The sequence below is a fragment of the Melospiza georgiana genome, chromosome 18 (genome assembly GCF_028018845.1).
Source record: "Melospiza georgiana isolate bMelGeo1 chromosome 18, bMelGeo1.pri, whole genome shotgun sequence".
NCBI classification, from domain to species: Eukaryota; Metazoa; Chordata; class Aves; order Passeriformes; family Passerellidae; genus Melospiza; species Melospiza georgiana.
In genome coordinates this window covers 7,829,620-7,857,429 of record NC_080447.1, presented here as the reverse complement: position 1 = coordinate 7,857,429, position 27,810 = coordinate 7,829,620, and the positions used below count along the sequence as shown (strand labels likewise).

The 27,810-nt window shown below is 38.5% G+C and overlaps 1 protein-coding gene across 3 annotated transcripts in view; it reads right to left on the bottom strand.

Moving 5' to 3' along the window:
• Window positions 1–27,810, bottom strand: part of LOC131091193 (protein HIRA) — a 32,136-nt gene that overhangs the window by 2,200 nt on the left and 2,126 nt on the right. For 2 of the 3 annotated variants that reach the window (XM_058037112.1, XM_058037109.1), the window contains exons 2-23: window positions 23,220–23,282; window positions 22,334–22,444; window positions 21,449–21,539; window positions 20,846–20,940; window positions 19,919–20,014; window positions 18,963–19,123; window positions 17,895–18,062; window positions 17,251–17,364; window positions 15,674–15,744; window positions 13,648–13,753; window positions 12,876–13,094; window positions 12,189–12,274; window positions 11,544–11,738; window positions 10,009–10,179; window positions 7,902–8,106; window positions 7,043–7,147; window positions 6,091–6,239; window positions 5,202–5,363; window positions 4,430–4,488; window positions 3,322–3,427; window positions 2,046–2,168; window positions 960–1,123 (exon numbers count right to left, since the gene is read on the bottom strand). In XM_058037112.1, coding sequence (XP_057893095.1) covers window positions 960–1,123; window positions 2,046–2,168; window positions 3,322–3,427; window positions 4,430–4,488; window positions 5,202–5,363; window positions 6,091–6,239; window positions 7,043–7,147; window positions 7,902–8,106; window positions 10,009–10,179; window positions 11,544–11,738; window positions 12,189–12,274; window positions 12,876–13,094; window positions 13,648–13,753; window positions 15,674–15,744; window positions 17,251–17,364; window positions 17,895–18,062; window positions 18,963–19,123; window positions 19,919–20,014; window positions 20,846–20,940; window positions 21,449–21,539; window positions 22,334–22,444; window positions 23,220–23,282 — 2,820 coding nt within the window. Of the gene's footprint in view, window positions 1–959; window positions 1,124–2,045; window positions 2,169–3,321; window positions 3,428–4,429; window positions 4,489–5,201; window positions 5,364–6,090; window positions 6,240–7,042; window positions 7,148–7,901; window positions 8,107–10,008; window positions 10,180–11,543; window positions 11,739–12,188; window positions 12,275–12,875; window positions 13,095–13,647; window positions 13,754–15,673; window positions 15,745–17,250; window positions 17,365–17,894; window positions 18,063–18,962; window positions 19,124–19,918; window positions 20,015–20,845; window positions 20,941–21,448; window positions 21,540–22,333; window positions 22,445–23,219; window positions 26,943–27,810 lie in introns of those variants that run through there. The other variant, XM_058037111.1, reaches the window with a different exon arrangement.

The window sequence follows — 27,810 nt, the reverse complement described above, 5'->3', positions numbered from 1 at the left end:
TGCAGCAGAGGTTCTCAGTGAAGGCTCTTAAAAGTACAACCATCACCCAAGGTGAATATTTTAATTTCAACTGGGGAAGGACAGAGAGAACCACATGCAGTTCAACAAGCTCTCTTTTTAAATAAGGTAAAGGAAAAGGCAAGAATTAATGAGTTTGATTTTAATTCTGCCAACACCTATTAGGTGGTGTAACGTCAACCATTTCATTTCCCTCTCTGCAGAATGATTATGCAAGGTGAGGAGTAAGGCTGAATTAATACAAGGGGAACTACTAAATTATGAATGTAGACAGGCAGAGATACAAAAGAGACAAAAAGTATAAAGTCAGTTGGTTAACCTTATTTAACATAATAGCATAGAGATAAAGTATATTCAAATATAAAACAGACACAAGGAACTTTTCTTGTGTATTTCTTTTCTCAGAGAATTTAACACGTGAAACTCACCAGTACAGGCAGTTGAAATTTTAGATTGTAAAAAAAAAATTGAAGTGCAAGCAATACAAGCAAATTCTCTGCAATTTTATGTGCTCAGGTACAAAGTGTCAGAGACTGAGGAACCCCTCCACCTCACATCAGGCAGCAATTGTTAGCTGGCTGAGGAGGGTTATGCATTTTACAAAGTGCTCCTGGTTTCCCTGAAACATCTGTAGCTGCTGCCAGACAATACCTAGGATGTGCCTGCCAGACCACTGGGCTGTTTCACAATGCAACTGCCATTCCTGCAGTCTGCAGATGGCACTGCTTCCCCAGACAGTCTGTCCCCAGCCACTGTGTCCAAACAGGACTCCTGAGGACTCAGCACTGCAGCAGCAAATGCAATTTGTTTTGGTTTTAAGCAAACCCGATCCAGAAGCCAAGTGCTAAAAGGAAGGTGTTAAGGGCAATCACACACATACATGACATGAACAGAGTGTTTCTCAGAGCTGCAGAGAAGCACCAGAGCCTGGCAGGCCTCACCTTCATTAACTAGGTACCGTGCATAGATAAGGAGCCAGTGGTGATATTCGTGACTGGATTGTAAAATAAGTGCTGCTGCTATCTGGTTCTCCAGGTATGCAAGTGTTGTTTCTTGTTGCACTAAATGAGGCATGGAGAACAATCTTGCAGCTTGCCTTCCTGAACTGCAAAACCAAAAAGATTAATGTGCCATAAAATCACATACAAGTTTAAAGATTATATCTTTTTGTAGCACTAGCTATACTGCACCAATCTTCCAGAGGCACACAAGACAAAAAAAAATTTCTTGCATACAAACACATTGTCATTAGAAAGCTAATCTGAAATTCTAATTCTAGTTATTAGATATATAATTCTAGTTATTAGAATTTTTTTCAAAAAGGGAATTTTTCATTCTGTTATTGTCTCTCTCTCTCTCAAAAACAGTATTGATTGTTTATATTTCAAATGCTTTTCACAATGAACTCCCCTTCCCCTCATGAGAACAGCAATAAAATCATACAACACTACACAGTTTCTCTCCAGAAAAAAATTAAAGTTGGATGTGAAAGGCAGAAATAGCAAAGAAATCTGCCTGGGAAATCGAATTAAAATCCAAGGGAGGATGGGCTATAAAGCTACCTACAGGAATCTGCTCTGGCTCACACAATTCCTTGGTGATATTTTCACATGTTAAAAATACTCACTAGATGACTAATATCTCAACTTTCTCAAAGACTTCATTAAATAGATTCTTTGAGGCCAACTGAACTAACTCAAAAATTGCAGGCCTATTCCAGAAAGCTGGTAAACTAAAAATTAAAATGTAAAATGTAAAAAAGTGCAGCTTAGCTAATAAAAGTATAACAGAATTGTCCAATACCTTACCCATCCAATAAAGAGGAAACTTAAAATGATTATATTCAGAGCATGTTTTCCTGTCCCCCAAACAATCTCATAACATTAAGATACAGACTATAAGCCTGCAAAGGATCACTGTGTGAATGACTGATCATTTCAGAGCCACTGGCATTTCAGAAATAACCCAGTGACCCAGGCAGGTGGATAAGAACCATGACAAAACCCAGCCACGCTGGCACGACATACTTGGATGTGCGTCCCTGTATCACAGCCAAGGGCCCAGAACACTGCATGGCTTCTTGAGATGGCAAACTAGTCCTGAAGTCTGCACACTGTGCTAGAGAGTCCTGTTTGTCAGAAACAAGATTCCTGGAAAACAGCAAAAAAACAAAAAACAAGTCTGAGGAGCGCAAACAGCAAGGTCAGCAGACCCAGCTCTGTTATGCCTCAAAACTGGACTTGTGTTTTCACAGATAACCAAAAAAACATCACTGAAGTGGCTCAGGAATTCCAAGGACCCTGATTATTCCCACTACATCTCCAAATTCTGCTTGAAGTGTGTCCCTCCTACTCCCAAAGTAAAAAATACTAATTACATAATATAATTTACCATTAGTTTGGAAGGAATTTTCTCCTTGCCATTTTACAATCTAATAAGAAGTCATGACCCAGATTGATGTGTGGAATGAACACAGATAATGACTTTCTCATTGAGAACTTGATTTTACTTTATGTCAGGTCTCCCCCCCACCAGACACACAAACATTGACAATCTTTTCCATAATTACAGCTATCCCTTCATATGGAGGGAGCTGACATTACAGCTGCCATTTCCACACCTAATTAAGGATATCATCTTCACTGGCTTGAGATGCCAGGAGAAAGAGTGGCTCAAACCAATGCTAAGTTTAGATTTCATACAGCACAAGGGTAAAATGGTACAAATATTTAAAATACCCTTTGCTGCTTTATCATGTTTAAATTTGTATGATGACTAAACACATTGCTCTTTTATATATTTTCCAAGCTGTGGTACAAACTAAGAAATAGCAGCAAATTCACAATTATGGCTGAGAGTCTGTCCCCTGCTCCTTACTCCCTTAATAAACAAATAGGGTATTTTTCCTTTTCCAGAGGATTCGCTTCGAGTAGTTGAATAACAACAATTATTCTAAGGAGGAGTTAAAACAATAAGCCCTTTCATCCAGCAGGCTCATTACACTAATTACAACAATTATATTAGGTATACAACATGGGTTTTTTTTCTTCTTAGGAAACAACAAAGAACCTGTTTCGGAAAGATCCTGTAAATAATTTAGCCATGGAAATTTTTCACAGGAACTTTTGCCTTTTCATGGGGAAAGCCCATCTGATCCCCAACAAGACACAGACTCTTGTGTAGCCTTTCCTTGTGTTTAGCAATGACTCTTCCATGACTCTGAGGTGGAATGATTTCTTCCCAGTAAACCAGAACATGTCAGCTCCTGTGAGTTGCAAAATGAGGAGGTAATCCATGACTTACCATGTAGAAAGAGAAGGATTAAAGCAGTATGCCTTCCCATCAGACATGCTCATGACAGGAATTCCATGCTGAGTCAGCAAGATCTGAGAGACAGTTGCATCACTTCCTGCAAGTCAAATCAGACCAAAGTGTTTCTTTTGGAGTCTTGCCTAAGACTCATAATTAAAAATGGTGAAAAAATGGTATCTACCATTTCTTATCAATTACAGCAACTAACAGAAAAAAGTTCAATGTTGTTCTCAAGCACTGATAGGAAAGTCAAGACACAAGCTAATGATGGCAAGCACCAGGCTCAGTGCAGTAGCATTAACATCAATTTTGCAAAATACATTATCAATCTTGATGCTGCAATTTATAGAGAAAATGGGCTAAATTAGGAACATTCGCCTTACTAGGGAAAATCTTCAGCAATTCTGCCACATCTTTTGTAACCCAAAAAGCCTTTTGCTTTCTTTTCCCCATTAAGTTAAAATTATAATCTCCAGCATATTTAGAAAAGTGTGCTCTCTAAGAGCACAGAGTAAGTGGGATAGCTGGAGTCTCATTTCCCAGCATATTCCAAGCTCAGGGCTTGTACATGTAACTTCTAATGATGACATCTGCAAACTGCTAATACAACTGCTTTCTAGCTAGTTTGGATTAGTACTGGATGGATTAAAGCTAAAGCAGGAGCTAATGTACTCTGAGACACTGCTTTTCTGATGATTTGTGTTGTGCCAGATATTGCAGTGATTGAAACTCAAGATTTTTAAGTAATGAATCAGAAGATAATCAGTTGTTGTTCAGCACAGAGACAGTAAACATGCAAATTACAGAGAAATTGCTGTAATAGCATATTTGCATTAAGTATTTATCTTGTGATCTTCACAACACTGAATTTCTACATTCAGAAGCAAGGCAGACTATAAGCTACAGAATCTCACACAAGTTTGCTACTCACTGATATTGTCATCACTGTTATTTCAAGAACATCCCTTTACTATACAATAATGAAGGGAAATTAGTTGTTTAGGTTTTTTAGGTTTCATAGAATTTCAGCATATTCATAAATGGCACTAAATAGTACAGGTGGGCTTAAAGGTTGGTAATTAAAGGACTTTTTTATTACCTGAAAATATTGTTTGCAAAGACTCGTCTCTGACAATGGCTGTCTGCTTGTGAACATCCCTGAAAAAGACAAAAGGACAAGTCTGCAGTTAACAAACAATTGAAAACTCAAATATCTTCTAATAAATGCACTTTTTCACTATTCATGACAAAGTGCGGGATTGGGGAATGTGTTCAGTTTTTTTTTTTTTTGTTTTGACATTTTCTTCATTGCTTTGACAAAATTATTTTGGCAAACTTAAACCCCTTATGACAAGACAGAAGTTAATAGCAGAGAACAATTTTTATGGCTCTTTATCAGGAAACCTCATTACAACAAAGCAAACAGGATCTAAATAACTCCTTTAGGAGCTCTGACTTGCTGAGACATTAGATTGAATTCAACAACTGCAAAGGAGTTACCAGTGTTTTTATCTTGGCATCTAGAAAAAGGCTGGAGAACTTTAACTCTGAAACTCATGTGCTTCATTGGTTAAGTGTGATGGAAGATGGAAATATCCATACTTCTCTTCCCCACCCCCACTCTATTCCACATGCATCACAAGCATTTAAACTGATTAAATCCAGCTGATTCTTTATCTTCATTCTAGAATGAAGTTCAGTATTTTGCACTGTCAGAACAGAAACAGGATTTTGCTGAAACAGAACCAGCCCTGCCCAGTTAACTCTGCAGATTCTACTCAAAAGTGGACTTGTGCTCAGAGCTGATGTGGTTTAAGCTCCTGTCTCAACAACTGAAGGTACCCATGAACATGAGGCACCGTGGCCCTTACCAAACAGAGAGCGTAGCAGCAGTGGTGAGAGCCATGATGCAGGAGCCTGTGCAGTGCAGGGTGGAAATGGGTGTGTTCAATATTATAGGAGGAAGAAGGCGACGACCACAAGCTGAGAATACTGACAGCGTTCGTTTCTCACAGGCCACAGTTACAATCTCACTGGGAAAAAAAAAAAAAAAACCAAAACAAATAAACAAGAAACATTTGTGTCTTGTCAAATGCAAGATGCATAAAATCAGGCTGAACTCTTAAGCTATCATACAACTTGGGTAAATTCCCTAAAAAATAACTATTGCAGCTTTAAGACAAAATTTTCAATACCAAGAGAAGTCATAAACTAAACAGACCAAGGGGCATAGCTGGAAATATCAGTAAAGCTTTTGGTTATACACAAGCTCTCCCTCAAGGCTGTACCTGTATTTAGCTTTAAAATCTCCTGCTTCTTTTTCAGACCTAGATAGGGCTCAGAAATACACTTTCAGTTGAAACTCTGAAGTTGGAACTAGGCAAAATTGAGAAAAATTAAGAGAAAAAACAGCAAAAGACTCAGGAAAATACTTTGACATGTGTTTTCATATGCCATTTCAAATTTTTCATTCTTTACTAGTTAGCACTTGAAAACCTGTCACTTACTATTTAGTCAACTTTAATGAAGAAATTTAAAGGAGAAATGTAAAAATACAGGAAAATAGTTGTAACTGGCTAATGCAAATTGTGATGTTTTAGGACTGCATAGAGTTAATTCTTGAAGCAAAACCTGAGACTAAGAGCGGTGCACACATTTACTCATAAATATTATGAAAAATAACTGTAAACTGTACTTTTGTACACCTAAAAATGTCTTCTGGCCTTCAGGACCTCCTTCCTCCAAAAGATACTCTCTTACCAGCTTCCTGCTGCAGCGAGGATTCGACTGGTCAGGACTGTCTCCCATTCCTTCCCTTCTCTATTACACTTTAACCTGCTCAGCTTTGAGCCCCCCACTGTGGTCATTTCATTCTCCACTTCAAGGTACATTGACGGATCTGAACATATCTGAAATACAAAAAATAAAATAATTTTTGGAAGAGGACAAAATTACTCAAAAAAGCAGCAACTACTATTAGAACCAAAACAATGCTGTCTTTGAGAACACTTTTAAGTATGGCATTCGCTGTTTAATGTGGGTTCAAAATATACCATGGCACTTCAAAAGAAGCAGACCTCTGAAAATGAGCCTTGCCTAAAACACAAGTAATTTCTTTGTATCTGAGGCACAAACAGAAGGAAAGGCTGTGCTAGTCTGTCTCTGCTTCCTAATTATGGGCACCAGATCAAGTCTGTATGTGCCCAGTCTCCCCACAGTCTTGCCATTGGAACCAGACTACCACAACCTGAACACACCTAAAAACTGCTTCATAAATACCTAAAACATTACTATTTGCCAGCCTGTTCAGATGCAGAGCACCTCCAGAGAGCTCTCAGAAAAGCCCTGGTTTTACTCCTCAGTGGTGTACTCCCAACCCCACTGCAGTAACAGTGCAGCAGCCACTCCTTGCAGACTCTTATCTCCACCCCACACTTTGGCTAACCAGGGGGAGGGACTGATGAACCAGAGGTACTCACTCCTCTCTGGAGTTTAGCTGGGTCAGAAGTGACCCATTTTTAGCTGATTTGCCATTTTCTTTGCTCACACAGACATATTCTTAGAAGCTAAAGCTTTACCATCTTGCTTGCTTGAACAAATACATGCATTCAAACATTAACTCATCAAAGGATGTGAATAACCTGAGGATATTTAAAAGAAAGCAGGATTTTTTTTTTTGTTTTTAAAGTATTTTTCCTTATAGTCCACTTACTTGCAAAGTAAACGATTTCTGTGGGATTGGGGTTGGCAGTTTAAGTGCTAATGCTGGTGCAGAGATGCAAGCAGCATCCTTCTCAGAGGCCAGTGTAGCTGGGGACTGGAAAAAAATTGCAGAAATAGTTACATTTTTTTATTTAAAAAAGTGAAAACCAAATATATTCTATCAAATAGACTGATTTGAAAAAGAATTTTCTTAAAATTCCAAATAATGACAATTGCAAATGTTAGTCTTGTTCCAATTAGTTGTATGAATACAAGTTTTTTAATATAGCTTCTAAGAATCAAAGAAAAACACAAAAACTTGAAGTGGTCTCTTTTTGTTTTTTGAAAACGCCCCTATTTTCAGCTGCAACTAATTCCTGAAATTCTGGTGTATTACATGGGAAATCGAAGCTCTAGATACTGAAAACACAGGTATCTATATGCCTGAAAATGATGGAAACTAATGCAACTACTTTAGGGTTCTGAGGAAATTTATAAACATTTAAATCACCATATCCAAGTCACTTTTTGTTCTTGGACCAGTCTCCATCATACACCACCAAAAACTGTTGGCATTTCATTTTATTCTAGACAGTCTTTGGCAGGCTAGCATTACTTAGCATGCTGGGACCTTTAGTAAGTAGCTACATAGTTATATAAAAGATAAACACATTTGCCACACTACGTGCACCTGCTTTTTCTAAGCTTAAATTCTAAAACCAGTAAATTTAAAGGTATGGAAGAGGGATGGCTAAAAATTCTGAGGGACTGATACTACTCATGTTTCCCTGAGTCAATGGAACAAGTCAACAGGGGACTGACTTTATTAAATGAACTTTGAAAGCCACAATGAATTTTATATATTTCACCTGAACAGTTAAAGTTACTGGTACAAGTCTGGAGTCTTTCCTAGGCCTTCCTTTTTTCTTCTTTTCTACTGTTTCTCCCTCAAGTTCCAGTTTCCGTTTGGGTACACTGAGTGGTTTGACAGCTGGAATCTTCTCTTCACTATCACTGCTGCTCTCCAGAATATCCTTGGGCTTATTGTCTTTAATTAAATTCTGATCCTTCAGTCTGTAAAAAAAAAGTCTGTAAAAAAAAGCTGATTCCAAAAGTTGCCATATATCCCACACATTGCCTTCTTGCAGATAAGATGACATTTCTGAGCCCTCTTGGGGTGTATTTCAAAGCACACAAAGGCAGGAGGAGGAAGCTGTAGAGGTATGGCAAACCCTTTCCAAAAGGACAGTGTGCAATATAGATGTAAACCAAGCAGACATATTCTCCCCTTTAAAAAAAATTAATCAAACCAGCAGTTAGCCATGGGATAAAGCTGAAAATAGCAACTTTACTTAAGCATTCAGTTCCAATTACCATCAGATCTCTTTCCCTGAGATGATACAAATAATTCAACACTCTAAGATGCAAGAGTAGTTAAAGTTTTCCCCTTCAGTGGACATTTGACTTTCTGCTTATTCATGTAGAACTTTTGTCATTCGGTTGTCTACCCCCAGAAGTTGTTCTGTTCAGTTCTGACTGCTGCAAAATGTGTCTCTGCAAACCACACACATGACTTCACTGCCCCAGCTTCCATTCTAGGAAATATAACTATGGAATCACAGAATGGCTGGAGTGGAAGGGACCCTGAAGACCATTCTGATTCCAACAACATGCCATGGGCAGGGACACCTTCCACCAGGCCAGGTTGCTCCAAGCTCCATCCCACCTGGCCTTGAACACTTCCAGGGATGAGACATCAACATTTTCTCTGGGTAACCTGTTCCAGTGTCTATCACCCTCCCAGTAAGGGATTTTTTACTAATATCTCATCCAAACCTGCCCTCTTTCAGTCTGAAGTCATTCTCCCTTGTCCTGTCACTATGTGTTTCACAACCTGTGAAAAGTCCCTGTCCAGGTCTGTTGCAGCCCCTTTGGGCACTGCAATAAGGTCACCCTGGAGCCTTCTCTTCCCCAGGTTGTGCAGCCCCAGCTCTCTCAGTCTGTCTCCACAGCAGAGCTGCTCCATCCCTCTCATTATCTTTGTGGCCTCCTCTGGACTTGCTCCAACAGGTCCATGTCCCTAAATAACTGAATATAATAACATCAATACAAAGTACAATCCTTGAGAACTCTCTTGTTAACCATTATATCCTAAAATAGGTCATTTAATCATACTCTTCCCTTTCCCTCCAATAGCTGGTTATTAACTCACACTGTTTTGCCATTTATTCCTTAACTACTTGGCTTCAGAGAAATACCTTGCATAATCCAAACATTTTTTTCTCTGGCACCTGAATTATGCCAAACAATACACTTTTAATCCATTTTTCAATGACACATTAGAAGCATTTATGAGAGTATATTAATACATCTTGCTTATGCATCACATGGTTAAGCTCTTTAACATAAAAATATTGTTGTATAAAACCAAGTTTTACTGATAATCGGGGAACTACATTCTTTTTTCTTAAGATTGTTATTTTTTTTTAATCACATGGATTCAGAGCCAAAACCCTTTAAGCTCAGAGAATCTTCTATGCATGCCTTCAAGGCATAAAGCTGAAATATAACTGCAGCTGTGGTGATGAGAGGTCATCTGCTGACATGTATGGTAATTTACCTTGAAGTAAATCTCTCTTGTACAGAGATGCAGGCTGGCTATTTTTGGCTGGGTTTGTCTTCTAAGGAGTCCAGCTGCACTCAGTGACACAGGCCTGTGCACACACAGCCTCTTACAACAATAATTTTAACTTGGAGTATCTTGGAGATTCTGTGTGATATCAAAATGGCAGGGACAAATGTACAAAGGGTAACAGCAGGGCAGAATTCACCTATTTGTAGCTGCCCCCTTCCTTCCAATAGTGGAAGAAATCCAAGACAACTTCTAAAGTGTCAGCAGTGTAACATCTACACCACATAGAATTAATGTTTCAACTCTGCCTGATTCCCTTCCTCCCTCCCCAGGCCATGTCCTACCTGTCCACAACAGTCTGGTTTGTGTTTGTTACAACAGCAGTCCCTGAGGTGGCTTTGGATCGTTCTGTGAATCGAGAATCAAATGCTTTCATGGGCTCAATCTTGGATGGAGTTGTCAACACAGAGGAAGACGATGCAGAAGGAGCAGCTGAGGCAGAGGTAGCATTTACACTGTCAAGGAAAGAGACAGCAAAATAAGGATTGAAAAATTTACTACTGGTAAGCTGCATTGTTCATAACAACTAGCACTCGTGATAGTGGTTAGAAACCATATGTTGAAAATCTTTCACTCAAGTATATAATAAATTATAATATTCGTTTTCCACTCTTTCATGAAAGCTTTGCTTACTCTCAAAAGCTGTCTGTGGTACACCTCAGAGCTTCACGTGGCCACATATCTGGATTAAAAGACTCTAATTCATTTACTGGGTATTTTAAATTCAGGAAGGAAATTATACTTTCAGCTGGTACTTACTAAGAAAGGATCACTTTTTAAAATGATCACAGGGGTTCCTGCTTTTACCCCTTGTTCAGGTTACCAAATATTTCCATTACAATATTATATTTCACTGTTTATCAAGCAAACAATTGGGATGAAACAATTCCTGCCAGGTTTAGATTCTGTTGTTGAAAAATCCAACCTGATTATTAGGCCTTTCCAAGCATAACTCTAGGGCAAAGGAATGTGTTTTCCCCACACTAAAGCATTCCAGGGATCTACTATTTCAATAGCTGTTTACTTTAGAGATTTTTCAATTCATTCAGAGAATTAATTCAGAGAATGAATGGCTCTAAAATAACTGATGCTTGTACTAAAAAGCTGCTAGAAGTACAATTTACAAAGAAAAGGATACTTAATAGTTTCATCTGTCAATCATTTCTCAGAGTCCACCCGCTCATTTTTTAATCTGTGGCCAATTTCAACCAAATTTGGTGGAGAAGTAGAGGTTTCAATGACACTATGCTGCTACAAAAGCTATAAAAACACACTGAGAAGAAGTCAGGTCAGTGCTATCACTGAGGGAAAAGCAAGTACAATTCAGTTGTTCTGTAGTTAATTTGAAAGACACGCTGGCCCATCAGCACATGTGCACTGACGAGCCAGTGTCACTGTGCTCTGATGGGGCTGTTGGACAGGAAAAAAGGATCACCATGTCTGAAGAGAGGACTCAGATCAGAATTTGATGTAAAGTAGGTTTCATTACTTACACTACTGCAACACCTTCTATTGTTTACTAATAGCAACCCACCAACCCATAAGCAAATCATTTTGCTAAAGCATTAGCAATCAGCTGTGCACTTCATTGCACTGAAGTTCACTGCCAGAACCATGCACATGGATTTATTCATTCCCAATTTATCAACACTTAAAGTAACCAAACACTAATAAAATCTCAATGTTTTCAGCAAGATTAGATTCTTGGGGTTTTGCAATAAGGAAACTACTTTAATAATTTCTTCATTATAAAACTATAAATAAGAATTAAAAACTAAACAGATTCATGTGAGTGCAAAACAAAACAGCAAATACTGACCCATCTTTATTGGCTGCATCATCTGTTGGTTTTATACTGGCTGCTGTTGGCTCTACAGAAGGCTTTGAAGTATTAAGGGAATTTGCTGCGTTCGAATCTAGTGACATGAGCTGCTGGTTACTTTGAGAAGACATCATTGAGCCAGACAGAGTTCCAGATATTGGGATGCTATTGAAAAATGCTGTAGAAAAATCCCTAAACAAAAAGACAAACAACAAATACATTTCTCAAAACCACTTTAAAGATAATTCAAAAATAGCAATTTTAGCTAAAACATTTATTCCATTCTTCCTTTTTCCACATGTGGATACTCATATGCATCCTAAATAAATCCCCAGTACCTTTCCAGAATAATTTCTCATATCCAAAGGATATTAAAGCTGGTACTAATACAGATTTACAACAATACATTAGAGCATTGTTCACCTATAACAGTAAATGAGAATTTGCCTGATCTATTAGAAGTGAGATCTCACGGCCAAAGAACACTGGTTGAAACTGTATTTCTTAAGAATACACACTTATTTCCAGTAAGTGCTTTATGATGCCCTAAGATGGAATGCCAAGCCTGGAACAGGGAAACAAACAAACAAACAAAAAGATAAGAAGGCAAAGAAGGATTTTATGGATTACTTCCAAACATACCCAGTGTCCAGTTGAGCTATGCAGAGAGGTGTGATCCTTCTCCGGCCATCTGCCGTTCGTGTTTCCACTTGTTTTTTTAAGAGGTTCTGTTGGGAAATACATTTTATCATAATTTCTGATAAATGGGAAATGCTATTTTAATTTTTTTTTCCAAACTGACAAAAATAGGTATATTAGAAGAGGTGCCTCAATTAAAAATCTGTTAGCAAAGACTTTCCCATAAACACAAACAATTTTCCAATTTCAACCTATCCATCAGTAGAAAAGGCATTTGTGGAGCATGTAATCTGCTCTCCACTTTAGAATCAAGTCTAAAACATTATGCATATCAAATCTTTAATTAAAAATTTTGTTCTGTGTTTAGGACACAACTAAATAATGCTTTCAACCTCTGTAATTAAGAAACTGAAACACAGTTCAACAGCTCCTCTGTCATTAGTTACTCTTGATTTCCTTCCTGCACGCCAAGAATTTTGCACCCATCACAGAAATATCCACATTGCCTGCTTTCTGCTTAAAAGCATTTAACTTTTCAACAAGTCCCAATAATGACCCACTAAGTTGATCAGTTGAGCCATACCCAGGCTGAAAGGTGCCATTAACACAAGTAAGGGCACAGAAACTGGTTCTTTCCTAGGAGTTTGCTATTTAGTGACTCAGTACTTGACACTGCCCACGAGCACCTACCTTTCTGATGTCCTCCAGACTCTCCCCATTAACCATGCTTGCCACTTTGGGAGCTGTGGAATTCCCAGAGCCTTCCCGAATTGAGGAATTCTTCTGATCCCCCTGCTGCTGCCTCTGCTGGTACTTGAGCATCTCTGGATTCTCAATAATGGTGGTGGACAACTGAGCTTCAGTCATGATAGCCAGGCTTTTGCCATAGGTGGACTGGTGAATGTTGCTCTGGGGGTGTTAAAGATGTGAGTGACCATGACATCACTGATTGTAACACAAGGGAATCACACAAATCTAATAAAATCTATAAAATGCCCCCTGTAGCATTTATACACCAGATTTTTTTTCTTTGTGTTTTCAACTAACACTAAATCAATATGTAAAATAAATGAAATTCAAAGCTCTAGTTGCTAATAGCAATGAGAGGAAAAACAGCCAAGAGCAATCAGTTTAAAAAGACTTGCATATATGCAAGTGAAAGAGTAATTTTATAGTGCTTTGAAGCACTCACTTCTTGTTTCCTTGGCCAAATAATTACTTCAGATGTATAATGATGTGTAAGCAAGTGGATGCTTTCCAAATTCTTTTCTTTCAGAAGAGAAACTAATACCACACATTCACTTGACTACTCTTTTTTAATGATTTGTAAAGCAGACAAGAGCAACATATTTTCTATAATATGGAAATCAGTTACTACATACTTCTATAAACAGGCCAGTATTTTAATTGAATCAATACATCCCTGAAATATGATCAAAGGTTCTCTGAGTGCTTGCTGTACCTTTTCCTCCTCGCTGAGTGGATCCCCAAGTTCATCCTGGGAAAAGTCCAAAAATGCCACTGATCCATCCATGGAACACACCAGGATACCAAGTCCATTAAGGGTCCTGAGGGAAATAAAGGTCCAACTTTGTTTTTAATCTGTTTCATTCAAGCAAAGATGATGGACTACTCAATAAAATCTGATGGATTGTTCAATAAAAATATCAGCTTAAGATTTATTATCACAGCAATAACTCATGGCACCAGAGAAGTGGGACAGTGAGGAGACAGGATGACAGGCAGCAGAGTCCCTGTGCCAATGCTCCCTTGCAGACTGCACAAGGATGGTGGCACTGGGACAATAACCTGCCCATGGCAGGAGCAGCACCATGGAAACTTTCCTGAAGGGGTAAACCTGAATAGTGTTCACAATGAACAGGGAGAGAAAATTATAAATGCATTTCCTTCAATAGATGAGCAAATTTTTGTGTTAATGGCAGTGGGTGAAGAAATGGGCCCTCAGCTGACAGGCAGGCCAAAAAATCTTGGTACTAGGCAAGAACACAGGTTTGATTTGGTTACTGTTCAATTATTTGGGTGTTTAAGAAAACTGCACGTGTTTATTTGTGGGGATACATGGTAACCCTCTTCTGGAGGTCAGGTTTTCTTAGCAAAAAGAGAGAGGAGAAACTATCTATCATAACAGAATGATAATCTTGCATGGGTAACCTATTATTGCACATTTGAAAAAATACTTGGATTTTGACTTCTCCCTCAGACACTTTTAAGCACAGAGCTCACAGAGACAGTGACACAGTGGCTTACAGATGAATTGTTACACAGAAGGGAAGAGGAAAGGAAAGCTGGCCCAACTCCAAAGTCCTAACCAAGTTACTAAAAATCCATTACAAGTACCACAGCTACAGGCATTTGGCAACCCCTGTTTTTGTGGCATGGATGCCCTGATAGCATCACAGTCAGAGAAATCAGCCTCAGCACCATGAAACAAGGTACACCACCAGTACTCCAAATTAGAAAACAGTAAACTCATGTTGAAGGTTTTCTGTTTGCTTTGCAGAGAAAATTGCTGTGCTCCTATTGACCTCTGGATCCAAGCAATTGTTCTGTGAAAACATAATCCCTCACAGATATTATATTGATGGATCCAAGTCTAAAATTCTAAACCAGAAATTATATAGCTATAACAATATAATAGTACCAGCTTTCTCAGAATTTACTATGTCTGTTTTCAGAATGGAGCACATTTCTGGGAACACTCCATGTTATTGACATTTTATCCATCTGTTTCAATTTGTAAACAGGATATAAAATACCAAGCTGCCTGATGATCCTTTGTCTCTCAAATACCCCACAATACCATTTCCTCACAAAACTACAAAATGTTAACCAGTTATTACTCCCAACGACTTCATGCCATGAAAAATGTGCAAATTGCAGATGGAGAAATAAAAAACACTACAGGAAAACCAAACTATTCAAAGCTATTGTACTATAACAATAGCAGCATTTCTCATGAAATATTCCACTTTCTGGCTTTCTAGCCTTAATCTTTTAATGAAAGAAAAAATGTTTTGGTTTTAAAGCTTTTTTTTTTTGTGATTCACTGAGCTTCAAGGCAAAATCCACATGGCATATAGAAACCAGGAAGCTTTAAAATTCCCAGTATAAACCCACCAAGAGATTGTTGTAACTATTAAGGGAGAATTTCAGAAGTGAGGAAGTGATAGAATTAAGACAACCTATGTCAGAGAATTGTAACAAGTAGAAACTCTTTACACAGATATTTTACTGTGTCTTGCTCTAAATACATTACTGTTTGTTCAGTTAATAATCTCAAGTGACCATGTGCTATTTGCTCATATTACTACTAAGATGCTGCAGCAGAAACAAAACCTACAGGAACCAATTACTTGTATTCCAACAACCACAATCTGTATTGTTTTAAGGCATTTCCAGCTAATAAGTACACCTAAAATTGATAACAATTGTTTGGCTTCCATAACAAACAGGAGAAATCAACTTACCAGGAGATGTCCATGATTGACTTGTCAAACAGCTCATGGATGACAACTAAAGGTCGCTTCAGACACGTGAGCTTAAGAAAACAAGAAACAACACTCAGAAATGTAGAAGTTCCACACAATCACAGATAGTACCATATTAACATTCTCCCAGAGCCTCACAATATGCACCAAACAAGGTCTGCCCAGGAAACAGCTGCATGCCTGGTGCTGCATCTGAAGCACCAAGTCACCTGTTCCACTGCTGGGGCAGAAAATCCCTGCAGAAGAACAGCTGACATTCAATTCTCCTTTCTGAAACACAGACTGAATTTCTTAATCAACTTTACCTTCACACCACAGTCTTAAAAGACTCTCTGCCACCTCAAAAGCAATTCCACAGATGCAAAAGACAGCTTCTATTCTAAGCTGTACTGAGATAAGGATGCTGTAAACTGCCAGCACAAGAAGACAGAAAACAGATTAGGTTTCCATGTCCTCACTCAGCCTACTTGTCTGAGAAAGTGAAACCTATCAAGAGCAAAGGGAATTTGACTCACAATAACTCTTAAAGAGGATTCCTATGCACTTAAGAATCAGCTTAGTAATAAAGAACTGAATATGAAAACTCCAATAACCTGCTCTAAATTAGACACTCTAAGCTCTTTAATGTCAAATCAATGGACTTATTATCTCTAAGTGTATAGTACAACTGAAATGAAGTAGAGGTTGATAAGGTCAAGGAAGTTTTATGTTCACAGATGCAGTGTCACTGTCATCTTCAGTAGTTATTTATGCTTCCATAGGTCTGCACTCTATATATGTTTATTAAGCTCCTCAGGGCAAAGACAACCTATAACTGCATCTCTGTGCTACCTTCTGTAATTTCAACAGCCACTCCAAATGAAATCTTCATAATATAAATAGAAAGTAAAATATACCAAGTGATACTTTGATATGGGTACGCACTGGTAGCATTACCAGAAACAGATTTAGTTATGCATCCAGAGATTGATGGATAAATATCACACTGGAAGCTAAAAATAGTAGATTGCAGTTAGCAATTGGTGGGTTCTGGCAAAGTTCTCATCAGAAAGCTTTACAAATCAGTTAAATTGATTCCCTGTATTTTCCAGTTGCATTTAAAAATGTGAAAATAGCTACTCTTCTCCCAGCCAGAATAAAAATTTTAGTGTAGATTTTAAAGTTAAACCCAAACTAGATATCAAAAACTTGAAAGAATACTTAAAAAGCTCATTCACTTTCACATCGCTTTCCTTTACAAGAACAGAAGACAAGTAAAAGGATGAAAATAAGGCTGCATTTATTAACTGCAGTAAAATGTTTTCTCCCTTAACAGCTGCTCCCCCTCACCAGGGCACACTCTGCCACTGGCTTCTAACTGCTCCTGCCTTTAGAGAAATGAACTAATACAAATCCACCTCCTTACCAATCAGCTAAACCTGCAACAACAGAGACAAAAAAAATCCCTAAACATGACACTAAATGTAAGACTTAATGCTGTACATGTGACTTTTGTGTTAAACCCCCAAGTTATCCAATGACCACATTAGTTCAAAGGCAGCAAAGAAATCACTTACCCAGACAGACAGAGATCGATCTTTGCTACCGACAGCACAACAGCAGTAGGGACAACTTGACTTGGTGGAGCTCCCATTCTTTTGTTTCTTTTTGAAGATTTTTGGATTGAATTTCTGAACAAATAAGATGCTCAAATTTTATCACAGTAATTACATTTCAACAGAAGATCTGCTTTCTAAGCAAATTTTCCACTTAAGAGTGAAAAAACATTTAATAGAAATAAAGTCCTGAACCAGACTCTGTAAGAGTCTGACAAAAGCTGCAGAGGCTTTCTTGGCTTTCTTAAGGGGTTTTCTGAATGCCTTCATAGAAAAGGCAAACAATATTAATTTTACTAGGGATCAGAAATCCACCAGAAACCTAAATCATTTTAATCAAGTCACTGAACAGCCAACAAAGCTGATGTTTGACATTCCTAACGTGCTCCTGTATTCCCCTTTGTCTTGTTCATCTACATCCAGTTCTCCTATCACAACAGCCACCTGATTGCTTCCAACAAGTAAAGCTGACATTTTTTAATCACCACCATGCAATTCTTTTACTAATCTTGATGCCCATCTTCACTTCTTGTCCCATTTATACATAAAATTATCAAAAAGCAACAAGTTTTAACTTCAGGGATAAATTTCTATCACTCACTCACCACTACTGTAACTGCCTTCCGGTGCCCTACAAAATCCATGTTGGTTTTCCATCCATCCCTCTCAATGATCTGAGCAGTGGGCCCAGAATTATTCATGGCATGAGCAGAAACAAGATAGTGACCATCAGGTGACCAGCTAAGGCGCAGCACATGAGTTGTCCCTCCACACTGACAAAAAAAAAACATACCAGAGCTTTAAAAGTGTTTGGCAAACAAAGGGGCTGTAATATAAACTATTTATATTTCAGATTTAGGGAATACGATTACAAAGTAAGTATCCTGAGAGTATAAAAGAGTGACCTCACATATAATTCTCAGCATTTGGCCATGTTTACACAGGTGATGTGGTATAACTTAAGAAACCCTATCAAAAGGGGGGGAAAGGAGCTCTGAGAACTTTTCTAAAGGAAAGACAAATGTTACATCTTTTTGGATACTGTTTCCTCAGTATTTACCACAGTCCTGGTTTGTAACAGGGCTGCAACACAGCAACCACTAATGATGAGAGTTCAGCTTGCCACAGCAGCTCCCATGTGAGTGGAAGCAGACAAGGTCTACTACAAAGAGCAACTGCACTAATCACAATACCCTCAGATCACTGCAGAACACCAAGCAGCAGCTTCTGTCCCCAGGAACTTGATCTCTTCATAAAAGTCACCATGTAAGAGCTCTATGATGCCAGGTCAAAGATCCCTCCAAATACTTACCTCATTTCTGATAGTGGCCAACAGAAGATGCACAGGGAAGAATGTCAGACTATTGTGATCAGTGTGCAAACACTTCCCCAGAATAACCACTGTATTTTCAGAAGTTCACTTAATTGTTTACATAACCCATGTAAACTTTTGATATCCACAATAATAAATGACAATGACAGTCTCTAGACAATCCTATTTTTATGAGAAAGTAATTCTTTTTTTGCCCTCTGTAGCTGTTATCTGAGAGCTTTATTTGATTCAGCACTGTTCAATTAATTCGTGTTCGTACAAAATCCGAGTTATTTTTATTTTCATTCATTCTTTTTGGATACTGGGAATTCACTTGGAACAGTCACACACTGTGAAGTACCTCATCAAAGGGTTTTGTGATGCTGGTTTCCAGCTGCCAGTCCAGGGTCCGCCACACCTTCAAACTTCGATCATCAGCCTGAGAGGCAATGTATTTCCCAACAGGATCCCAGGTCAGCCCTTTCACCAAGCCAGAATGCCCCTTCAAAGTGGCAAGAATTTCTGTGCACACAAAAATTGAGAATAGAGAGTAGTTACTGCTAACTCCTTCCAGGCAGAGTGTTGAGAAAATTTACATATTTTTGAACAGCGTATTAAGTATAACCTCCTTTAGTGTAGAAACAACGTATCAACCAAATTGGAGGCTGTACTTAAGAAAAAACTGATATAAAAGAAGTGGTAAATAGAGTTCTGGCCAGAGTAAGTGGTGCAAAACTCTTTAGAAGACAGGTCAGAGAACAGAGTCCCAGTGCTTTAGAGTAGCACTTTGAAGCTGTGGAAAGCAGCACTTGAACTGGAATTTCAGTTAAACATTCACCCTTTCCTCCACACCCAAAGATTATCACAACTAATCCAGCTTTGTGCAGCAAGTGTGAACCAAGTCAAAGTTGTGACTCAACAGACACCCAAGGCTGGCAGACCTGGTAACCTACTTTCAGTCACACTCTTGCTTATCAGCCTGTGGGAGGAGAGGCTGAGAGGGTGCACAATTAGCTTCAAAGTCTAAAAACTCTGGTATCAGTATTGGAAACCAGCTTGAAATAAATGGCATGTAAATAAACACAGGCAATCATGACTTCCATGTAAAATCAGCAGCACACCTGAATGCAGCTGCTGCCTGCAGCAGGGTGGAATCCCCTGCTCATTGCCATCCAAACCTGGAAGGACTGCAGGTGTGTCACCCCAAAAGACAGACAACCAATCCCTCCTAGAGGTCTGAAGAGTCAGAGAAATACACTGAGGAGGGAAGACTTAGTCACAAAGCTTTACATGCTGGCACCTCTTTAGAGCTCTCACCTGGGAATTTGACAGCGTTCCAGATGACAACAGTGTTATCAACACTACAGGATGCCAGCCAGGCATCGTGTGGAGACCATGCTACATCCATCACATCTGTTTGGGAAAAGGAAGTTTCCATTTAAGAGATTGATGGTAATCAGAAAATCAAAAAGTCTCTGCACAAAGAACTTGTGTTCTCTGTAGCAATATTTTGCTATCACTGAGAAATGATTATCACCTCACTAAAGTGGAAGGTAAGAAAGCAAAACTCACTGGGAGTGAAACTCCCCAACTTCCAATGTTCAGTAGGGGTCAAGAAAAAAAAAAGCAAAAGGGAAAGAATGCAATGTTTAGTGATTGTAGGAAGTACTAATGCCTGCACAAAGAACTTAGTCTTGTTTTGAATGAAGAAGTAACAGAAGCTATTACAATGCACTCACTTTGCTCCATGTGGAGTGATCAAAGTGATTGCCATCTTGATTTTAATCACAGCTCATGTCAGCAGATGCAAAATGCATTTGAAATTATTTATTTATTCAAATTTTGCATTGCTCTTTAGATTTTTTCTTCTAAATAAACATTGTTAGTCTTTGGTTTACAAAAACATGGTCTTTTGCCAATCAGATTATTCACTGCTAGTGTGAACATTTAATTAAAGACACAATTTAGCTTCCTTTATTCAGATTCCCTTTTAAGCTAGAAAATAGCAAAATGTAAGTTTCTTAGTTGTTAATTTTTCACCTGCATACCATACTTGCCAGAAGTTACTTGTATGAAAATTGCATTTTATTAAAAATTTTATATTATAAATTTTCCTTGTTGCCCTTGAAATTAATTACTGACTTGCCACCAAATATATATATTTCAAACAAGAAAACATGATGCTGAAAAGCAATTTTTTCCAAATACATGCAAATTATGTTCATTCAGCACCTTGAAACTTACCCCCTGAATGGCTTCTTAGAATTGATACACACCTCCATTGCTCAACATTAGTAAGTTTGCTACTAGAACCAAACACAGTGCTAGGTCCAATGTACCTAATTAAAATAGAAACAGTTATAAGAAAAAAAACACTTTTTAAAAAGAAAATCAGCTGCACAGTACACTTGTATTTTAGAGTCAGTTATTCCTACAATACAGAAGGGGAAAACCACATGTTTTTAGAGAGTAATTCAAGTTATTAAAAAATTAGCTTCAATAAAATGCAGAATTTCTAGAGATAGCATAAAATGGTAACATTTAAGGTGACTCTTCAAATCTCACCAGGAAGTTTTCTTCAAGGAGAGAAGAAAATGTCTCAGCTCCTCCAGAGGAGAGAGACTGCCCAGACAGACACCCTCCAGCCCAAAGGAAATCAGGTCACATCCCCAGCACCACTGTGGTGCCACAGCCTTCAGCTCCTTCCACACCAGGTGGAGCAGTGAGCTTGGCAAAGGGCAGGACAGGGAGGGAGCACTGAGATGTCACAGAGAAACCTCCTTGAAATGAAATAGAGCTGAAGGAAGAAGGATGAAATAGAGCTGAAGGAAGAAGGATGCTGCTTACGCTGCTCGTTTCCACACCATAATCAGCTTGTCATCTCCCCCCGAGGCCAAGTAAACGCCATTGTTTGACCATCGCACACAGTTCACACAAGCTGAAAGGCACAACACAAAGTTTGCAAGATGAAATATGAGAATAAGTGGTTCTGGACTGCAGACAGGGTTTATATTACAAATAAGCAAAAGTTGTCAGGAGACATTTAGGATTTAAGTGGGTTTTCCCCACTCAAAGCAGTTACTCTGTCTGCTTTAGATAAATGAATTGGTACTTATCTTTCAGTAGCAGTGAGGAATTTCTTACTTAGAAAACTCTATCCCTTATCTAAAAAAGCTTCACCAAAAGAGGCTTGAAGGAAGAAAGATTAATATTCCTCTAATGAAGGAAACTTATTCTAGTAAATAAAGTGGGATTAAGAGGGCAAAGAAGGAGAGGTATATTTTGAAGAAAAGAAAGGACAACTTGTCAGGTGACCCTACTAATTCCAAATGCAATGATTTATAATGTAATAAATGTTATAATTTATAACTACAACCAAAATATTTCATGTGATGTATCTTTTACACTTACTTCTTCTCCTGTCCTTTCCTTCAGAGCTCTACAGTTTCTCAGAATGTGCATTACCAAATACTTTATGGCCACAGCTGATAAAAGCTTATAGGGAGGAGATTTCCAAAGGTATCTATAGTGTCCTGCACATTCTTTCACATTTTAACAGCATTTTCTGCTGAATATCTTGAAAAGTATACAGCCAAAGTATGAGACCACTGTGCTGTGTTTTATTGACTCTTCACCACTGGACAGGCATTATTTTTGCAATTACAGACATATAAGTCTTAAGCTTTGGCAATAGTCAGCAATGAAAAAAACCCAACCAACCAACTTTGTTACCTAAGTGATTGTCCATCTGACAAAGCATCTTGGGGATATTTTCATTCTTTTCATCTTCCTCTTTCAGGACAGGAGCCATATTCCAGATCACAACTTTGCCAGAATCCTGACCTGCAAGAGACCAAAAAGCTCCCCCTTCTAAATAAACCCAAAAAAGCTTTTCAAAATCAATCTCAGTTCCAGAACAGATGTGAAAATGTAGGCATTGCTGCAGAGGGGACTTTGGAAACATCTGAATACAGATGTTATTTTGATATAATTAGACCAAATCAGAAGTGCTTTATTTTTCTTGGAGCTATTAAAAATAAATTTATACAGCCTCGTACAAAAGTCATACTGTACATAACTGATACCAACTGTAAGGACAACTACTTGTAAAAAAATTGTATTTTAAAAGAGAAAATATACATATTCAAATACTATATTGCAATTATTGTAGCCAACATAAAATTACTCACTATTGTGAACCAAATAATATTTTTGCACATATTTCTTAAGCTATTCTATTTATATAATTGGATTTTTCTATTCCAATCGCTCTACTATTCAGCAACTGAAAAAGCTCAAAAGCACATCCAGTTCCTCTTCAAATTAAAAGGAAATTTGGCCCATATGGCCACAACTCAATCACTGATAGCAGCCACTATCTCAATGACATCCAAGGGGATGAGGACATCAGAACATGTAACCCTGCCTTCTGCAGGAGCAGCAGCACTTCCCAAGACTTTGTCATAGCTTACATAATTATCTGTTTCTTAGAGATAAAAGTGATGTATTTTTAAAAGGGTGAAACCAATTCAAGTGCTGTGAAGGCACAAGATTGATGTTGTTGTTGTTGCTGTTACCACCACCCAAAATTCTGCCTTCTACCAGTACACAGACTTACCTTGTCCTCCTGTTGCAAACTTGGTCCCATCTGGGTGAATGTCCACTGAAAATATTGGCTTTCCTGGAATTAGAGAACAGACAGCAACATGGTGAATTGTTTTACATTTAAGGGAATGCAGTAACACCAGAACCACCATAAGTCTTCTGGTTGGCAAGTGACTTTCTTCTTCTAAAGGCTTGAGTTGTAAGAATTCCAGCTGACTACAAGAGCTGAGAGCAGCTTGCTGACAGAAATGGCAGCCTATTAAAAGCCTGTTTGGAAGTTATCATGCCACAAAAACCAGAGATAACCAGGGACACTTAATCCAGCAGGATATGCCAAATACCTCAAAGCAAAGTAATACCACAAAGCAAGCGCCAACAAAGCAAAACTGTATTTGAGAATGGAATTTCTTCCAGGTTTCTACAGTTCATTAGCTGATGACCTGAAGCAAGTCTTCTTTTGGTTTCTGTTTTTTTAAAATCCTTCCCAATCTCAGGCTGCATCTGTTGGTCACACAATTACCTGTCTCAAATTTCAATTCTCTTAATGAAACTCTTCTACCCAAAGACCAGTTTTGATTTTATGGCTTCCATATAGAAAGAGGAGGACTAACCAACAATAGTATTACTCTTAAATCCTTCAATTCTCCATATGCTACATCTTTCAGAAACAAGCTAATAATTTTACTAGAATGTAAACTCTGTAACAGCACAGCCGGGGAACAGCTTTGGAAACCAGAAAGGCCTCACTTCCAACCTGCTCTGCTCCAACCATGGCTCACATTCACCCTCTGTACGTGCACAGTTGTTTCAACCTTTGCAGAGGAAAAGGGGAGCAGCAGCTTCCTGCCTTCCAGTGATGCTCAAAGAGCTGCCACTAAGGGTTATCTGAAAGAACACACAGGCAATTTCCATGTCCAAAGAATTTCTAGCAGCACTTCCAACCCGTTCAAACTGGAAAGCCTCTGCAAGCAAGGTCACATATATGCCACTGCAAAATAAGGCAATTTTTCAAACAGCCAAAAGTACCAGTACCCACACACCAAGATTACTTGATAAATTTCCCATGAGTGTCAATCTTGTGCTGTATCTTCATGAGATGTTCAGACATAAATGATAAAACCTGGAGATCTTATCCAACAGCAACGGTAGCAACTGAAACCTTGACACTAAACTCCTAATAAAATCCAAATACCCACTATTTCTTACTTTTTGGGGGATACCCATTTGGCTTCATTTTGACTTTTGTGTCCTTTATGTTGACTTGTTTTAAGGTTTGTTTTATTTGGATTTATTATTTGGATACATTGCAACTCTGACATGTGACTTCCCTTAAAATTTTCACAGGCAGCCAAGTAAAGACCTTAAGCACAGAAAGATGGCACTCAACTTACATTCCTTCCAAGTCCTCCAGACCACATAGCACACATGAGCTGAGACACACATGAGCTGTGGTTTTTCTTTAGCTTGATTCTTGCTTTCATTCTATTAACTCAAATGCAACATTCAGGGCTAAGCTGAATACTTAGAGGAGCACAAACTAGAAACAAACATTTATTTTACCTTTTCCAAAATGTGGAATTTCCCTTCTATTACATCAGTGCATCATTTGAAATAGTTGAGCCCACCGAAAAGGCCACTCTGAAGACCTTAGAGTTAAAAGAGGTGGCATTTTCAATTTGCATCAAACCTTGGGCAAGAAGAGCCCATATACTCTGGTATTTGCCATTAGCTGTGTAGAGGAGAGTAGGAAACCAGCCATCAAAGACCTTTGAATTCTAATAACCTGGCTCATTTTGCCTCTGTATCATTAGCACCAAGAGAAAACTTTCCCAGCAAATCAGAACAGCAACCTAGGCACCTCCACCACTACTATTCAGGCATATTCAGATATGCTACACATTCCAAAAAATTGTCATTGCACCCATTGCCTTGCAAAAATTACTGACATGATATAATTTTCCTTTCCTTTACTGTAAGTCTAAAACTATCACAGCCTCTCCAATTTCTGCCTTAAGAGCTCAACTCTACAGGAGCAGTAACATCAGCTCTCTCCCCACTCTTGGGCAAAGATTTTTCACAGATCCACAAATGGGGTTGAAGAAACCCAGCAAATTACTTTGCTTAGAGAGCCCGAGGTAACTTAGCTACAAATTCTCCATAAATGCTTAAAATTAGCCACACCAGGGAAAATGTCCACCAAGCCCAGCACTGTGTTCAGAAGCCAGCACTAGATAAGTCCCTAAGGATCTGTGCAATGGTGAGCACACAATGCTTCTTCCTAAGATAATCTTCCAACTCCAAAGAAATTACAGTTCTGACTTCTTGAATCAGGGGCCCTCAATGGACTTTCTTCCATAAATCCAATGAGCCATTTCTGAAATTCATAATTCAATAACCCCTACGCAGAGATCCACTGCTCAGCCATGCACTCTGTGAGGAACCTCCTACTCCATGGATCTGTACCAGCTATTTGTTACTTTAACACAATTAATTCTGGTACACAAGGGTAGTGAACAAATTTCACTCAACACTGATCCCTTTTCTGCCACTCACAAGTGTTCATCATGTCCCCAGCCCAATGACCCCACTCCTTGCTCCGAGTCCTGTCCTACTCCTCTGCTCCTTGTACAAAGGGTGTCACACTTCTGATCATTCTGGTCACTCCAAGCCACTTTCAGCTCTCCTCTATTTTATTACATGAATGGGAATTGACATTGACGACCACATGTTCAAACACAAACTATCCATGTATTTACATAGCAGGATAACATTTTATTTTTAGGTTTTTCCTAGCATAAATTTGAGGTTCAACCAAATAAACATGAAGTAGCTTTTCATAAATGGTTATAATCCTAAAAATACAGACCTCAGTGAAAGCTGTCCGTCACAGGGCATTATTTTATACATGAAGTTTAAAGAGGATATGGACTTTGCACCCAGGAAAGGTAGCAGTAATAAATGGAGTCCTGGACAACACAGTTTCCTACACAGCTCAACTGTGATCCAGGAAGGGATCTTATTCCACAGGTAAGTAATGATACACAATGACCTGCCCAGTACCTAAAGTTCAATTACTAATTTAAAAGAAATAAAATAAAAAAGTAAAGAACAGATGAAGTGGTCACAGGACAGAGAGCACAGGGTGCTCTTTCCCCCAGGGTACCACTGCCAAGAGAATGCCATCTACAGGGCTGGATAACTCTAACAGATTAAAGCTGTAAGAATTGTTCCATGCTACCTGTGGTTTACAAATTGAGCACAGATACTGGGATTTTCTTCACTTCCTTCAATTTCTCAAAATAATGCAGAAGAAGCCATTATTTGATAGCAATCACCTTCTTCCCTGGGTCCATGTCTTTATCAGATTATGTTGTTAGTTCCTGCTGAAACAAGCCAAAAGGCACAAGGGCCCTGCTTCAAAGTGACTGAAGCTTTCCCATGCTCCTAATTGGAGATGGGCTGAGTTTCCCAACAGCAATGATGCACCAAAACAAAATGTGATATTTAAGCAGCAACACTAAAATCTAACACAGTGTGTTTTAAGACATTCTGACCTCTTGCAATAATTTCTAAAAAAAGATAAGCTTAAATTATTGAAGCTCCCAGAATCACATTGCAGGAGGAGGCAAATCAGGTTCATTAAAAACAGAACACCTTATGATATACCAGATGTCCTGTGGGCTTATTTGTTTAAAGAACCCAAATATGCATTATGTACTTAAAGAAATACTGATAATGAAACAAGCCTGGAACAAAAAGATCTAAGTAAGATAATTGAAACCCAAGGAGAAGGTCCCATAAAAAAAATACACCAGTGAAGAATAAAAGCAATTTTAAACATTGCATCATTTTTGTTTGTTGCTTAACTTTATACAATAATCAATTAAATATAAGAAGAGTCTTAGGTGAATTTCTACCTCAAAATGAATGAATTTCTATTCAATTTGCTTCCAGCCCATGTAATATAGAACATTCAACGTGACTCACAAATCAATTCAAATATTTACATTCCACCATTACAGCTTGGAGAGATAAACTCCATGCCTATATTTAAACAACAGCAGGCTCCAGTTTCCACAAGCTGTTATACATGAGCAGCACCTTGGGGCTTGCAAGCGTTTCTTGGAACAGCAAGGGACTTCCTTTCCCACAGGGACCAGTGTTTGCCTGCCTGAGCTGTCTTTAAGCACCTGGGCTCTCAAAGCCTGAGTGCTGAGTATGTTCAGGCAGCTGCTGGATGCATGATGCATCTCTACAGAGATACTGACAGCAACACTGGGAAAGAGAAGCCAATCCCAGCACTTGTATCTTACAGTCATCTGCTCTACCCCCACCATTAGACTGCACTTCTGAATATTCCTCCTTGCTCTAAGTCAAAGACACATGGAAGAGAAGAACACAACAATTATGAGAATTTCATGCAAAATCTAATTAATCTACATTAAGGGCATGAAAAGCTTATGGAAAATGCATCTGAGCAAGAAACAATTCCAATAAGCACTCAGAAAAAGTGACATGAACAACTCCAAGGCAGAAACCTGTAGAACCAAAATGTGCTGAAGTGCTTTTACTGTAAGCACGTAGCATCTGGGCTGTGCAGCACA